The following is a 16,517-nucleotide window of genomic DNA, read 5'->3' as shown; positions in this document are numbered from 1 at the left end:
GTTCCTCCAGCCTTCCTGCTGGGGGGCGGGCAGAAGGCTGAGGAGGGGCCTTGCCCATCTCCACCAGAGCTCATACTCTGTGGGTCTCAGATGGAGGGGCAGCCCACACCCCACCCTGAGCAGGGGCTCAAGACACCCTCTCTGCTTCTCTCTTCCTCCTGGACATATGACCTCTGACTGGCAATTTGGAAACGCTGCTTTGACTCCCCTCCCCTGCTGCTGCTCCCCTCAAGCAGCCACTCAAGGGGGACAACCCCAGTCCCTTCCCCAGCGATGACCAGATGCAACTGAACTCATGCAAGAGCTGGGCGCCCCCTCCCCAGTCCCTGCCCTCCCCTCAGAAGCACCAATCTCACCTGGAGCAGGGCTGCACTGGACACTGAGGTGCGGCCTGGGGTCCTCCATCTCCAGCTGGAGCTCCTCCAGATCCAGATCATCTGAGGAGAGACCAAGAAGTGGCTCAGGCCCTGCTCTCGGTGGGAATCAAGCCCACTTTTATCCAAATGCGTGCCCACCCTCACCCCTCGAGAAGTCGTCTGAGTCTGGGCACAGGTGTCCCCGAGGCCCTGCATGAAGGTTTCTGCCTATGGTTAGCATGTGGTCAGCTCCCCATTATCCACACATGGCTTATCCGCCTGTGGGCCTTTATACCCAAGCCTTGCTCCCACTGTAACTCAGGGCACTCCCAGGTCCCCAGGGCAGATGTCTAGAGGCGGGCATGGGGTGCATTGATAGTTGGGGCCAGCGAACACACGTCTGTCCACACTGGCCAGCCCAGCTCTGTGACCCTGGGTCCAGCCGTGCACCAACACTGAGCAGTGAGCTAGATACGCTCAGAGGTGGAGCAGGTGGAGCAGGGTGGTGACAACAGTGGAGCACCTGGGGTGCTGGACTGGGAGCCGCAGGGGCGGGGCTGATGCTGTCCTCACAGGGCTGTAGGCCTGCGGGTGTGATGGATTGACCCCACCCCGGCCAACTGCCCCGGGGAGAACAAGCATCAGTGGCCAGATCTTAGGAGACAAGCCACCATTCCAGATGGAAAAGTCCTGTCCAGCAGGTCGCATGGGCTGAGTACAGTGCCTGCCCTGTGCTGGGCACTGGGCCTTTGCGGGGAAACGGGGGTGGCCCTGCTCTCAGTGTGCCGTGGGGACCAGCAGGGCGGGGCCGTCATGGCACTTGCGCTGCACCCACCAGGGGATCCCGTGGCGGCCAGCACCGAGCTCCTCCAGCTCTCACCTTGCAGGCACCCAGTGAGTCCTCATCCTCAGGGGCTCATGGGCTCGCCCAGCAGCTGTGGGGGAGGGCAGGCACCCCTCAGGTGTCACTGGACAGGTGAGGAACTGGGGCTCCTTCAAGTTAAGAATGAGCGGAAAGGAGGGAGCAATACCATTGTCTCGTCTGGCTGCAGAGCCCACATGTTTATTATTTTCCCAGAGGAGGGACTGATGGGGGCAGGGGACAGGGAGACAGGGAGATGGTTTGGGGGCGTTAGAGATGCACAAGCGGGGCCTCATCTGTCACTGGAGAGACTGGAGCAGAGAGTCCCAGATGTAAGAAAGGGCACGTCTCTGCTGAGTCAGCAGATAATCTTCAACATTCTTTTGATTCTGAGTCTAGGCTCTGTGGTTCTGTTAGTCTGAGAGAATAGGATTAGGAAGGTAGATCCATTGCTAAGGAAACCCTGGGCAGTTCCTGTCGTGGCTCAGTGGTTAACGAACCCGACTGGTATCCATGAGGATGTGGGTTCGGTCCCTGGCCTTGCTCAGTGGATTAAGGATCCTGTGTGGCTGTGGCTGTGGTGTAGGCCGGCAGCTGTAGCTCCAATTTGACCCCCAGCCTGGGAACCTCCATATGCCGCGGGTGCGGGCCTAAAAAGACAAGAAAGAAAGAAAAAAAAAAGGAAACTCTATAACGTGTTTGAATTAAATGAGATTTTTTTCTTATTCGCTCTTGTGCTAGTTCTTAAACTAGGGCCTGCAAACTCCAGGGCGGGCCGCAAATTCTCTAAGGATTTCGCAGTGATAAATGTCCATCTACACCACTGTACGGTTTGTAAAGATGAACTCTCTTTCCCACCAACAACTCATCACTGGAAGACTTTTTTCAGAACAAAGATTTAGTGGAGTTTCCGCTGTAGAGCAGGGGGTTAAGGATCTGGCATTGCTGGTTTGGGAGCGGGTGCCCCGTGGCTCTCTATCATCGGACAAGCACAGGCTGGAGCAGGCAACGGTCACACACTCGGGCTCACATGTTCGCTTCCTGTGTGGAGCCTTCCTCCCACTTAACAGGTAAACACCTCACTTGGGAGTGTTCCCGGGAGGCAGGCAGGCTCCCTGGAGCTGCCCAGGCCTGGGTGACCACAGCCTGGCATCTCAGCCCTCCCCACTTCCCTGCCCTGCCCGCCTCTGCTCCAGAATGGAGCTCAGCGATGCTTTGAAGTAAAAATGCACAAACAGAATGCCAAGGGTGCAGCCCCTGGACTCCGTCTGAGGCTGGGGAGTCGCAGCCAAGGTGTTAAGTAACCACTCTTTCATGAGGAGGAAGTTGGATCTGGCTGCAGCCGCGGCCCCCAGCCCGGCCCTCCGGCTCTGCTCCCCCTGCTCCCGCGGGAAGTGGGGGCCCTGCCAGCTCCCCTTACAGGACAGGGCCACCTTCCCACACCCTGCGGTTCTCCAAGACCTCAGCCTGGTGGAAAGTTTCACCTTGAAGAAGGAACGTTTCCACCCCTCTCTTTCAGCCCCTGGGGAGTGGACAGCGGATGCCCGAATGTCCCCAGGAAGTGTCTGCGAGGCCAGTGCAAACCGGTGCCTCACCCTCCTTCCCGGAAGGGACTCTCGTTCACCCCACCATTGGCCTCCTGGGCTCCAGCTACACCTTTGCGGGTGGCACCCAAGGGCGCCCTCTCTGAGTAGGGAGGATGGCTGCACACACTCGAGTGGGTGGGGTTGCCAACCCTCCCCCGAACAAGGAAATGGAAGCTCGAGAAGGTTTAGGGCCTTGTGCGTGGTGACCCAACTGGTGAACGGCCTCCTGCGTTAGAACCCGGGTCTGTCTACACTGCTGTGAATGTTCTTCTAATGTGTTTGATCTGATTTTTCAGTCTGGCTTCTCTGGTGACATTGTGAAGAAGGAGTAAGAGATGGAAAAGGAACCTGAAAGTTAGGGGGCCCTTTGCTCTCTGTCCTGCCCCTGCCCCTTGGCTGAGACCCCAGCCACTGGCAGGACCCTCCACCCCTGGCCGCCTGCTTGCCCCTGTGCCTTGGAGCCAGCCCTTCCAGAGCAGGAATGGCTTACAGCTTCCTGCGAGGCAGGGCACCAGGGCCTCTGAGGCTGAGAAGCAGCAGTAATGCCTGAGCTGCTCCCTTGGCTCTGGGACTCATAACAAGGGGCTTTTTTTCTGGAAGCAGGTTTAATTTAATTGATTTAACCCAACCCTGCTTGGCTCAGGCTGACAGGAAAACGGAAGGCCCGATGCAGGGCCCAAGTGGCAAGGCGTCCTGGCGGAGCGGTGAGCTGGAGGCAGGGCGGGTTATGTGGGGTGCAGTGCGGGGCGGCCTTGGGGACCATGTAAACCCCCCACCCAGGCCTGGGAGACAGGCACCCACAGAGGCAGTCCCCCCTCCCCCGGGGTCCCTAGCAGCCCCAGCCACCTCCCCGGGAAGGGGGCACCACGCTTCCTCTCTAGCGTCCTCCCTACAGCCACCGGCCCTGCCAGGCTCACTCACAGTGGCTCTCAGCTCGTCCGGCAAAAAGGAGGCCCAGGGGCCTCTTTGGAGCCTCCTGGTCATCAGGGTGAGAGTCCGGGGGCTCCCGCTGCATGGAGGCCTTGGAGAGGAGGGCACAGGCGCTGTAGGAGCAGCACTGGTAGGCGAAGGGCACCTCCAGGGTCCTGGGGGCTCAGAGCAGGGTGGCTGCCTTAGGAACAGTGGGGCTTCAACCGTGCCTTTGGGCCCAGCGCCCAGCCCCGCCCTCTGTCCTCAGGGTACCACGCCCCCCACCCCAGGGCGCCCACCTCCTGCCTCAAGGGGCTCTGAGCACAGTCCGGCCTCCTCCCCCTCGTGCAGAGACTGAAGCTGGGAGGTGGGCTTTCTGGGTGCCCCCTGGCCACGGGCACTGGTGTCCCCTGGTCCCCAAGACCATGAGCACTGGGGTCCCCCAGGGCTGGGACTGACACAGGGAGATGCTACCCAGGGGGTGAGGAGGAAGGGGCCCTCCTCACTCAGGAGCCAGACTCTGGGCCACCAGCCTCTCCTAGGAAGCCCGAGGCTTCTCCTGTCCCTCCCCACCTGGCCCCTGCCCAGCAGCCTCACCTCAGCTTGGGGAAGCTGTCCTTGGAGAAGGCCTGGGACAGACCCAGGTTCCCTTTGAGCTTCAGATGCACCAGGCCCCCGAGTCCAGCCAGGGGCAGCGTGGTCAGCCGGTTGTGCGTCAGGTCCCTAGGACAGAGACCAGTCAGGGATGTGGGCAGGCTGGGGGGCCACTGCGGGCAGGGCTGGGCTGAGGGCGTGGAAGCTGGAGGAGCGTGACACTGGGAGGAGGCCGTGGCCTCCAGGGCTCCACATGCAGCCCGTAGGTGCCCGTGATGCCCTGGGGCTGGTCAAAGTAACTCCAGTTCCTGTGCAGCACAGCCCCATCCGAAGTCCTGGGCTGCCCATCGGGGCATCTGCCTGCTGCGCCCGCCCCTGGCGCCCTGCTTTCCTGATGACACAGAGGCCAGAGCTGGGGACTGGGCATCTGGTCACACGCGGGCCTTGGTTACCCACTCAGTTCAGGGGTGGCTTTGCTGCTAGAGGTGAGGACACGTGCGGCCTCCCCCGAGAGACATGAGAGGAGGCCAGGCTCGCAGCCAAACCTGCACCCACAGATTGTCTGTGGAGACAGCCTGCGCTGGAAACCTGGCACCCTCAGTGGCTCCCCGGGAACCGAGGGGTCACAGGCCTGCCGAGCACCGACATCCTCATCTTTCTCAGGATAAAATATCCTCCCCAGCCTTCTGGCAGGGGCAGAGCAAATGGCAGGGGTGGCGGGGTGGAGTTGGGGGTGGAGGTGAGAGTTCTGCCAGACTCGGCCCAGAGCCCAGAGCCCAGAGACTGGCAGCCCAGAGAGAGAGAGGGAGGGAGAGAGACAGAGAGGAAGGGGGGAAGGAGAGAGGGAAGGGGGAGGGGGAATGGAGGAGGGAGGTGAGAGCCAGGGAGGCCGCCTCCTACCCCCCACCCCCCGCCCAGGGCCGAGGAACACCTCTGAAGCAGAGTGAGCTGTGGGCTGCACCATCTCTACAGGGAGCGCCCCCCTCCTCGGGGACTTGCAGTGAAGGACCCACAGCTCTGTGTGCAGCGGGCCCCCCCAAGAAGCCCTTCCAGCCTTGGGACAGTGACCCAGTGATCAGGACACTGCCTGCACAGGTGCCACCGCTGGGGGCCTGCTAAACTCCCACATTCCCCCCCCCACCCGCCCCCGCCCCAGTGCATGGGAGGCAGAGGCTGCGAAGAGCTCACAGGAGGCAGCCTGCAGCCTGTCACGCAGCCTGAGGACGACTGGTCAGGCTGCAGCCGTGTCCCAGGATGTGTGGAGCACGTATGTGTGTCTCGCCCTGGGGCTGGGCCATCCGGTCCTGCTGGCCAGCCCATAGTCCCAACAGGTCCCCACATCCCAGAGGAGAGGGCGCTGGGCAGTGGGTACTCACAGCTTCACCAGTGCGCGCAGAGTGGCGAAGGCCTCGGGGTGGATGGACCGGATGGTGTTCCAGCTCAGGTCCCTACAGGCAGAGAGCATGTAACAGGAAGGGACAGTGATACAAGGAGGAACCCCTCCCCTGGCCTGTCTGAGCTGCCCCCAGGAGAAGGACCCTCAGCTTGGGGGGAAGGTCACTGCTGCCTGGCTCCCAACCTGGCTGTGGCCCCAGAAGGGATGTGGCTGCCTGGCTTTGGGCACCCTGGGTACCAGCCAGTGAAGTGACTGCTATGTGTGGGCAGAGCCCTCGTGCAGGACATCACACGTGTCCCAAGGCGGGGCGGTGGGGTGGGGGGCCTGGTACTCACAGGGCCTGTAGTGAGGTCAGTTGGCTGAAGGTGTCCGCTCCGATTTCCCAGATGCGGTTGTGCTGGAGGCCGCTAGGGAGGGGAGAGGCTGGATGAGCCCACAGGCCAGACTCAGCGCCCCCACCCGCCCACACACACACGGGGAGAAGAAAGGGCCCAGCCTGGAAGTCACCAGAATTACAGCACACACAGGGGACCCTGTTGCCTTGGGTAAGTGGGTCAGGAGACAAAGCTGCAAAACGGTCCCTGTGGCTCCAAAGGGAGTCAGTTTCCAGGCTTCCCACCGGACCTGGCTCCCGGCCCAGCTGACCTCACCCGCTGGGTCCTCTGGACCCGGGTCCAGCAGCAGGACAGGCCCAAGCAACAGGCCCAGGCTGGGAGGCAGAGCTCAGCGGATTGGGGCCTGTGTGAGAGGTGGACTTTGCCTTGGCCACGGGGCAAACCCTCCCCCAGGCTGTCACATGCCCCTGCCCTGGCCCCGGGAGCATCGCCCTGCCTGGGAACATGGCACAGACACGGAGCCAGAGGGTCCCGCTTACTTTGGGGAACAGAAGCTAGGTGAACAGAGCTTGGAGAATTTGTAAAGAGGTTTCTTCACTGTAGATTGCATGTTCCAGATTCTTCTCTCACAAAGGATTTTGCGTGTGTGTGTGTGTGTGTGTGTGTGTGTGTGTGTGTGTGTGAGAGAGAGAGAGAGTGTGTGTGTGAGTGTGTGTGTGTGTGGTTCATGGAACGTGAGAGCCGGGGCGCCTCCAGTATCCTAGGCCGCCCCTTGTCCTGCCGCCTGGCCCTCTGCAGGCCCTGATCACCGTCACATTTCCTGCTGCCTTGACCCCCAAGGAGTCTCCCAGACACCCCTGTTGGTACCAGCTCCTAGGCCACCATCTCTGAGTCCTGGGCCCTGTCCAGACCTTCTCGCGCTCCCAGCCCTAACCTCGGGGCCAGCACACCCCCAGACTCACATTTTCTCCAGCTTCTGACACCTGTGCAGGCTGGGCAGCCCCTGGATCTGGTTGTGAGACAGCTCCCTGGGGAGAGGGGAAGACGGCGCGGGTGAGGCCGGGGACCCTCAGGGGCGTGGTTGTGGGCACACCTCACCCCAGGCACGTTTCCCACCAGACCTCCCTTCGGGCCCCCCGCTGAGCTCCCTTCTCCCTGCCCAGAGGCCCTGGGAGGATCCTCGGGGATGGGGCGCAGGAGGTGACAGGTGTGAGGACAGGAAAGAGGTGCGGTGGCACCTGCAGGGCCCACGTCACCACATGCAGGCTGGCGGAGGCCACCCAGGTGCAGCACCTGGCGTCACAGGTACGGAGCTGAGACCCTTAGGGGTGCTCGCTGTGGCTGAGACACACAGAGGGGACAGGACCTTCCCAGGGACACACTGTCCGTCCTCTGACGGGCCCTGTCCCTGGACACCCTTTCACTGCTGGCCTTAGTGTTGGGTCCCCGCCTTGAGCAGAGCGGCCGAGGTCCCGAGGGGCTGAGGTCCGTGGTGCGCAGCCTCCAATCCCAATCAGCCTCGAGGCGGGGGGACGGGGAAGAGAAAACTGCCTGCACACCACAGGACACTTAAATACCCAGGAGGCTTACTCTTCTGATGGGGACTCAAGCGACATTCTAGAGCCCCTTTTGGATGAGCTTCTATGTGTTAGGTGCTTTTTTTCTTCCTTTTCTTTGGCTGCCCCAGGGCATATAGAGCTCCCAGGCCAGGGATCAGATCCAAGCCACAGTTTTGACCTGTACCACAGCTGTGGCAACACAGAATCCTTAACCCATGGAGCCGGACCAGGGATCGAACCTGCGTCCCAGCACTCCAGAGACACCACTGATCCTGCTGCGCCACAGCAGGAACTCCTGCCAGGTTCTGTCAACCCTCCTAAATGTGCCCTCATTTTGCAGATGAGAAACCTGAAGCTCTGAGACACTGAAGAGGGAGCCCCGGTTCGTGCAGCTAGGAAGTGGGGGAGCTGGGCCTCAACCCCAGATCTTACTCCCAAGACCAAGTCTTTTACCCTAAACAGGAGGGAGCCCAGGCCCCTCAGGCAGGTCTCAGTGGCAGCCTGAGCTGTGCTGCTTTCCAGGAGGAGTGACCAGGGGATGGGGGCCAGGCCATGGGGGCAGGGAGGACATGGGGAGGCATGGGGAGGACACAGGGAAGACGTAGGAGGACTCAGGACAACATAGGAGGACTTGGGGAGGATCCGGGAGGATGCAGGGAGGACTCAGGGAGGACGCGGGAGAATGTGGGAAAGACATGGGGAGGACTCGGGGACAGCATGGGGAGGACATGGGAGGATGCAGGGATGACGTGGGAAGGACGTGAGGATGATGGAGGAGGACATGGAGATGACGTGGGGATGATGTGGGGAGGACACAGGAGGACGTGGGAGGACGTGGGATGATGGGGGAGGATGTGGGGAGGACACTGGAGGACGCCGGGATGACAAGGGAGGACATGGGAGAATGTGGGGAGGGTGTGGGGAGGACATGGGAAGACGCGGGGATGACGTGGGGACATGCGGCTGATGGGGGAGGACACAGGAGGATGCGGGGAGGACACGGGAGGATGCGGGAGGCACTCACAGGACTTGGAGCCTGGGCAGCTGCTGGCACATCCCTGGGGGGAGGCGCCGGAGGCCCACGCGGGTCAGGGTCCTGTGCAAGAACAGAAGCAGAGTTGGCCCCAGGCCCTGCCACCCCTAGCCCTCCACTCTGTTCTGGACCTGACACTGACGAGGGGGCACAGAGCTGACAAAAGAGAGGTGGGGGCACAAGGCAGGGACTGCAGGAGAGAAAGGAGCTCCCCTGGGACCAGGGATGGGGTGGGGAGGACAGAGGGGCACAGCCAGGGCTCTGCCCGGCTGGCACCCTGCAGCCAGAGCCTCTGCCCTCCTCACCATGGGCCCCATGCCTCCTGGTGTCTCCAGTGACACAGGGACAGGATGCCCTCTGCTCCCGCTAGAGAGGGGGTGGTGAGCATGGGCAGCCAGTGGACAGAAAAGCCCACCAAGTGGGGCCACAGGAACCAGGCCCAGAGCTGCTCCCTGTGCCCCGGGAAGGGGGCAGGAGCCAGCGGGCAGGTCAGAGAGCAGCCGGACTTAGGGCCGGGGCATCCCGGGAAAGCGGCAAGGCCAAGGTCATCCTCCAGGAACTATTAGCTCCCCTGGGACTGGCGGTGGGAGTGGGGAGGACAGAGGAGCACAGCCAGGGCTCGGCCTGGCTGGCGCCCTGCAGCCAGACCCTCTGCCCTCCCCACCGTGGGCCCGATGTTCCAGTCTCACAGGCACAGGCTGGTGACGCGGGCAGCACAGCCTCTTCCTGACACTCCTGGGTGTTCTCCCGGTCCTTCTGCTCATTCTTACAGTGCAGGGGGTCGGGGGCACCTGCTGTGCTCTCACACCCACACCCTTCCCCACTACCCCCCCACCACAGAAATGGGAACCATGGCCGGGATCTGGCTTCAGAGAGGGAAAGGCAGGGGGAGCTCGCAGGCCTGCTGCCCTCACGGGTGCCCAGCGCCCACGGCTTGGGGTGAGGGGCTCTGAAGGCGGGTCTGAGAAACCCAAGGGTGGAAAATGGGGGAGACCAGCCTCCTTGCCCCGACCACCTGCACTGGAGCCAAGCCAGGGGGCCTCTGGGCCAGACTTGGGGGAGCATCTGGAGGGAGGTGGGGGTAGCAGCACAGCTCCCACTCACAGGATCTCCAGACTGGTGGTGCCTTTGAGATCTGGGAACTCCTGGATGTCCGAGGCGCCATTCAGGGACCTAGAAACAGAGTTAGCAAGCTCGGAGGGGGCTTAGCCTGCACGGACCTCCCCTACCCCACCTCCCTCCAGGGACCCCAGCTGCTCGGGCCCTGGTGGAGGCTGCATGCTGAGCAATGGCCTGAAGTGCCTCCGGAAAGAGCCTGGCTGCTGGAGCAGGTTTCCCCTGTCACCTTGCCCCCTGGTTCTCTCGGACCCACGGCTTGCCCTCCCCAGACCCCATCTCAGGGAGCCCACATGGCCTGCGTGCGATAGGAGTCCAGCAACTGGACCCTGAGGAGGGTCCCAGGCTGGTGCCCAGGGGAGCGCCTGGGATCCAGTGATAAAATGTAAGGACAGCGCCAGCTCCATGGGTCAGGGCAGCGGGATGTGTAAGCAGAGCGTGTGCCCTAAAGGCTCAAGTCCCTGAGCTGCTGCCGAGGAGTGTCCTCTGTGGGAGCTTTTCTGAAGGAGCAGCATGTGGTTTGGGAACTGAGAGGAGAGAGGGGTGCCTCGGGGCAGAAGGCCACACGATGGTGCAGCAAAGGGCCAGGGGCTGAGGCGCCGGGGTCCCTGGGGAACCCGAACCGGTCGGCCCATTGTTCCTTCCATACGTGGGCGGGCCCCAGCGGAGGGAGACGTGCAGACAAGGAGGGGGGGGAGCCAACCTACAAGGTGTGCAGCCTGGGCAGGTGCCGGAATGCAGACCTCCCCACGAACTGGATCGGGTTGTCGTAAAAGTGTCTGCAAAAAAAAAAAAAAGAGACCGAGTCCCTTTGACCTCCCGGCCTGACTGGGGCAGGTCTCTGCTTTCCCCGAAGAGGCCAGGGAGCCCCCACCCCCGCCCCCGCCCCGCTATCCCCCCCCCCCCCAGCCGTGGTATTGACGGGGCCTCACATGGTCTGCAGCAGAGGGTTCCCCAGGAAGGCCTTCTCTGGGATAGTCTGGATGTTGTTGTTATGGAAACCCCTGGAGGAGGACACAGCGTCAGGGAATGTGGGGACAGGCACGGGATCCCCGGACGGACGCTCGCCAGCGGGTGGGCGGAAAGGCTGCAAGGCCAAAGGCACGGCAGCCTGGAGAGAAGGTGCGCCTGAGGGGCTGTGAGAGCCGCTCAGGGGCAAGAGGCCGGCCCAACCCCAGGAGGCCTTGTGCTCTCAGGGTCCTGTGGCGGGAAGCCTGGAGGCTCTCTGAGGAGGGAGCTGGGGAGGGGTGTGGGGGGAGGGTTCCAGACAGAGCTTCCAGCTGGAGGCAGGCTTGGCCCAAGGCCCTGAGATTAAGGAACAGGGTGGGAGGGATGAGCCGCGGGCGGCCACAGGGAGGGCGTCGTGCAGAGATGGGGGCAGAGATGGAGGCCAGGCCCTGCTGACGGCCTGGGCTCTGGAAGCCAAGGGACAGTGTGCCTGGTTGCTGAGGGGGTCAGTTCCCAACCTGCATGGCCTCTGCGACCCCCTTCCTTCCGCGGCCTATCACCTCACCTTCACTCCTGCTCTCACCTTCTGCCCGCGCCCCGCCCAGCCTGCTGGTTGGTTCCGTCCCAATTCCCACGACTTGAGCTCTGCATGTTCCTGAGCACGCCAGGGTGGCCGGCGCTGAGCTAAACTCTGAGGGACTCAGAGGTTGACACAGAGCCCTGCCCTCAAGCAGCTCCCTCCCCACAGACGTGGACAGACCGTCCATCTCAGGTGTCCCTTCCAGCTCTGCCCTCTCCTGGGACTTACAGCTCCTGCCGCCTCCAGGCAGGCCCTCTGGGTTGACCAGCCCTCCATCCTCACTTTCTCAGCCCAGGAGAGAGGCAGACCTGGGTGCCTCGGTGGCAGCGGGGGACTTGTGATGTTTCTCACCCAGGCCCTTCTGGCAGCTGGTTCCCCTCATCTGCCCCGTCAGATGTCTGGGCGGGGTGACAGGTGGCAGTGGGGACTGATGCTGTGCTCTGGTCACTGACTCCCGCTGGTCCCACTCTGCTCGGGGCAGACCCTGCCCACTGCCCAGCAGCCTCTCCTCCCACCGAGGTCGCCCTGGCCCCTTCAGCTTCCCACCGGCTCTTTGCCTCCCCAGCTCTTCCTCCCAAAATGCCCGCATCCTCCAGGGCCACCTAAATGCCCTTCATCCCTCAAGGCTGATCTCAGGCGCCTCCCTGCCTGTTCTATGCTCTCTGGGCACCCAGCGGTTTTACTGAGATTATACAGTTTAGGGTCAGATCGCATGCCTGGCCCCTGTGCTCTGCATCCTGGACTCAGTGTCTGTCTCACTGCTGGTTTGCATTTAGCCTCAAGCACACACACTCATAGCAGTGGGTGCGAGCAAATGCATCGGTGGAGACTGGGGGGTTTGGGCAGAGTGGCTCCTGGTGGTCTCCATGGGGACAGGGTACCCAGGAGGGACCCCAAGTCACAAACCAGCCCCAGCTCCCGTCCCCTGACGTCTCTGGACACACCCAGCCCAACTGGCAGCCAGGTGGGCCTAAGAGGAGGAGCCTGGGAAGGGGAAGGGCTCGGGGCTGCCCTGGGGCGCAGAGGACACCCCCCACCCCAGGAGCTTACAGTTCCTGCAGCCGGCCCAGCGTCCGGATGGCCACGGGGAACTCCTGCAGCTCGTTGTGATTCAGGTCCCTGCAAAGGAGGGCAGTGGTCACTGTGGGGCTACATCCCCCAAGGTCAGGGACACTGGCAGGAGAGACAGGTTCCCAGCCAGCCGGGCCTGGTGCCAATGCCTGGACACACATTTTGAGCTGTTCCTCTTCCATTGCAGCCCCCAGACCTGGCTGGGGCCTCCTGATTTGGGGGGACACCTAGGGGTAGATAGCTGGAACTCCCTCCCTCAGAGCAGCTCCCCACTGCCTGAGGGGCACCTCAATACTTTGAAGACACCAGTGACTGGGGACAGGGCCCAGGGGGCAATGTTTAACCTCTTGTGACCAGCACTGGAGATTCTGGAAGGTTCCTTAGGTGAGCCCCTTGGCTCTGTGGCCTCTGCTATCCGCGTCTATAAAAACAGACACTACATCTCACCTTTGGGTGGAGGCCTGACAGCGAATCTTTCTTTCCTCTTGCCCTTTTCTTTTCTTTTCTTTTCTTTTTTTTTTTGTCTTTTTGCCATTTTCATGGGCTGCTCCTGCGGCATATGGAGGTTTCCAGGCTAGGGGTCGAATCGGAGCTGTAGCCAACAGCCTACGCCAGAGCCACAGCAACGTGGGATCCGAGCCGCATCTGCAACCTGGACCACAGCTCACAGCAACACCGGATCCTTAACCCACTGAGCAAGGCCAGGGAACGAACCCGCAACCTTGCAGTTCCTAGTCGGATTCGTTAACCACTGAGCCACGACAGGAACTCCTTCCTCTTGCCCTTTTCTGCATTTCCCAGTTTTGTTTGTTTGTTTGCTTTACAGGGAACATATATCACATGTATAATCAGAAAACAGTGGACATGACTGTAACACGTGGCGGCAACCCGAGTTATTCCAATGGTGTGGAAAACAAGCCTTCTCACCAAGTGTCGGTGGGAATTTAAACGTGCACATTTTAGACGTAATGCGACAGTATCTTTGCGAATAAAAGATTATTTGTACCCAGTCCTACAGAAAATCTGTCCTACAGAAAATTCTGCAGCCAGGGTAAGGTATTTGTAGAAGGAGGCTCTTCACAGCGGTGTTCAGGTGACAAGAACAAAATGCGGACCTTAACCCCCCACTTCTGTGTTTGTGCCCTTTTGGCACCACGACGGGGCAGAGACGGAGGAGGAAGGCAAGGAGGAAGGAAGTCAAGATCGAGTTTGACTGTCCTTGGAGGAGCCAGAGCCCTGGGGGTTGCGGGTGGGGCGGCCAGAGGGGCTGTGTTACCCCAGGGAGGCAGTGAGGGGGAGAGAGCGGGGAGGGCTTTCAGAGAAAGCTCCCGATGTCACCGGGCCTCTGCCTGCCCCTTCAAGACACCTCAGGATAGAGGTCAGCTCTGGAAAACTGGCTTTGGTGGCACTCAGTGGCGGGTGCCTTGGCTCCCTGGGGATGTGCTGCTGATTTGGGAGTGTCATCCTGGCGACCCCCCATCCCTGGCCCAGACGCCGATGGCTGCAGTTCTGGCAGGTGGAGGGAGGCCTCAGTTGTAGTGTCCGTCCCTCCTGAGCTCCCAGGATGACCCAGCCCGTCTTCTCAGCATTCTGAAGCCACCTGCCCTGACAACATTCACAAGGACCCTCCTGGGCCAGGACAGAGGCCACGTGAGGAGTGTTTGGTGAGTGACTTGGCAGGGATTGTGTCAAATACAGGCTAACACAGAGATAATGACCGACTCCTCTAAGTGACAGGATCCTCACACTTAAGAGTCCACAGGGAGAGCCAGGAGCCTGGTGCAAAGCTGGGGGATAGGGGTCTGGCAGCCAGTGAGCTGGGAACCCGCCCCCGATACACACACACACACACACACACACACACACACACACACACACACACACCTAATTCCGATCCAACCCCCCGGGGGGACCTCAGGCAGTGGCAGCTTGAGCCCTGCCCTGCTTGGCCGTGTTCTGGTCAACCAGACTCATCACCTCCTGTGCATCCAACCAGGACTTAGGCCCCACCGGCCAAGGGGACGGTGAGCTGAGGGCACTGTGTGCAAAGCACTTTCTCTGAAACCAGAGTTTTGGGAAGCATTTCCAATGCCCGGAGTCCTACAGGATGGACAGATGGTGCTGGAAAACCGAGTCAGATGGCTAGGCCCTTAGATTGTATAAACAGTCACATCTATGTGGGAAAAGAATCTGAGTAAGAGCGGACGTGGAGTTCCCATCGTGGCGCAGTGGTTAATGAATCCGGCTAGGAATTCATTCATTGAAGTTGTGGGTTTGATCCCTGGTCTCGCTCAGTGGGTTAAGGATCCGGCGTTGCCGTGAGCTGTGGTGTAGGTCGCAGATGCGGCTTGGACCCTACGTTGCTGTGGCTGTGGTGTAGGGCAGCAGCTACAGCTCCAATTCAAGACCCTTTGCCTGGGAACCTCCACATGCCACAGTCCCCCCCCCAAAAAAAAGATGGCAAAAAAATGTGGTATACCAAAACTAATACCATATTGTAAATCAACTGTACTTCAATTTTGTTTACATGTTTCTAATTAAAATATAGTTGATTTACAATGTCGTGCTAGGAGTTCCCTTCATGGCTCAGCAGTTAACACATCCAACTAGGATCCATGAGGAGGCAAGTTCGATCCCTGGCCTCGCTCAGTGGGTTAAGGATCCGGCGTTGCCCTGAGCTGTGGTGTAGGTCACAGACACAGCTCGGATCTGGTGTTTTTGTTGCTGTGACTGTGGTGTAGGCTGGCAGTTGTAGCTCCGATTCGACCCCTAGCCTGGGAACCTCCATATGCTGCGGGTGTGGCCCTAAAAAGACCAAAAACACAATGTTGTGCCAATTTCTGCTGCCACAGGTACACATACGTTCCCTTTCTTCTGTTAGCTCCCATCACGGTCTATCCTGAGAGGCTAGATGGAGTTTCCCGCCAACTGTACTTCAACTTAAAAAATAATAAGTAAGTGGTTCAAGAAAACATCCACCCTCACGTCTCAAGGTCTCCAAGTCCAGGACCCCCTTCTGACTTGGCTCAGCCCACTCGGGAATCCCGTATCGCCCCAGGAGAGGTACCCCACCCCAGTAACACGTGGATCCTTAATCATCAGAGTGCAGACCTGCAGGGGCGGCGGGGGCGGAGGGGGCCAGGCCTCCAGTCACCCAGCTCCTCTCTCACTCCGCAGGGTCTCTGTCAGACACCACCTCTTCAGGAGGCCTCCCTGACCCTCACAGCAAACAGCAGACCCTGTGGGTCGCTGTCCCCCTGCCCCGGGGAGACTCAAGCTGGCCACAAGTTCTCATCACTCTGCAGCGAGTAAGTGAACCAAACAAAGCATCACGGGTCCCTCCTGAAGCTCCCGCCACATCAGGTGTCCGTTCCGTCAGAGCCAATCAAGCTGGAGGAAAAAGGGGGCCCATGTCCTCCGAGGCCCCTCCCTTCAAGGTGACCTCTTCCGCTCAGCACTGACCATCAGAACGGGGTAGCCGTGACATGGGACCACCAGTCGTGGGTCACAAGCAGCCTCACAGCCTCGGCCTCCTCTGGGAATGCTCCCCGCATGTGTGAGGTGGGTCGAGGGGTCGGGGGGCTCCTGCAGGACCAGGGCCTCACGGAGGGGCTGGGCCAGCAGCAGCCAACACAGGCCCCTCATGCCCCAGCCACCCCTCGGTGACAGCCACTGCACAGCAGAGCTGCCAAGACGCAGTTCACAAGGAATCACAGGCTGTGTTTTATGCCACTAAGCTTTGGGTAGTCGGTTATGTAGCCATAAGCAAGGACCCACCAGCTTTCTTTGTCCTCACAGAACATACTGACACCTGACAGGTGTTTATTTTCTGCCCACGTAGCTGGAATGAAAGGTCTTTGAAAATAGAAACTTGGTTGTTTCCTAATTTAAACACCAAAAGAGTCCTGGCACAGGGCAGTGGCTCAACAAACACTGACTGCATGAAGAAATGTGTCAGCGAAAGGCCTACATGAACCGTTTAATGAAAAGCATTAATGGACTCTTACAGGAATCTGTCATGTTTGGGGGGACAGCCTCTGAGGTTGACATCCAATAGGCACCAGACCGTCCTGATGGTACCCTCGGGGTTGCCCAGGGGGCCAGAGGTCCTGGGACAGGTCGTCCCGGGCTTTGCTGTCACTGAGCTCTTAAATACTTCATGGAACCCACGT

The 16,517-nt window shown here is 60.5% G+C and overlaps 1 protein-coding gene across 1 annotated transcript in view; it reads right to left on the bottom strand.

Annotated features, from left to right (window-relative positions):
- The window catches only part of LGR6 (leucine rich repeat containing G protein-coupled receptor 6), a 94,182-nt gene that overhangs the window by 4,412 nt on the left and 73,253 nt on the right, over positions 1–16,517 (bottom strand). The window contains exons 7-17 of the mRNA XM_047755279.1: positions 12,325–12,393; positions 10,679–10,750; positions 10,454–10,525; positions 9,735–9,803; positions 8,622–8,693; positions 7,001–7,066; positions 6,039–6,110; positions 5,684–5,755; positions 4,311–4,436; positions 3,726–3,889; positions 357–437 (exon numbers count right to left, since the gene is read on the bottom strand). Of these exons, the coding sequence (XP_047611235.1) occupies positions 357–437; positions 3,726–3,889; positions 4,311–4,436; positions 5,684–5,755; positions 6,039–6,110; positions 7,001–7,066; positions 8,622–8,693; positions 9,735–9,803; positions 10,454–10,525; positions 10,679–10,750; positions 12,325–12,393 (935 nt within the window). The remainder of the gene's footprint in view (positions 1–356; positions 438–3,725; positions 3,890–4,310; positions 4,437–5,683; positions 5,756–6,038; positions 6,111–7,000; positions 7,067–8,621; positions 8,694–9,734; positions 9,804–10,453; positions 10,526–10,678; positions 10,751–12,324; positions 12,394–16,517) is intronic.

This window comes from Phacochoerus africanus, chromosome 12 (assembly GCF_016906955.1).
Source record: "Phacochoerus africanus isolate WHEZ1 chromosome 12, ROS_Pafr_v1, whole genome shotgun sequence".
NCBI classification, from domain to species: domain Eukaryota; kingdom Metazoa; phylum Chordata; class Mammalia; order Artiodactyla; family Suidae; genus Phacochoerus; species Phacochoerus africanus.
Note: the sequence above shows the minus strand (reverse complement) of the source record. Positions and strands in the feature narration are given on the sequence as shown.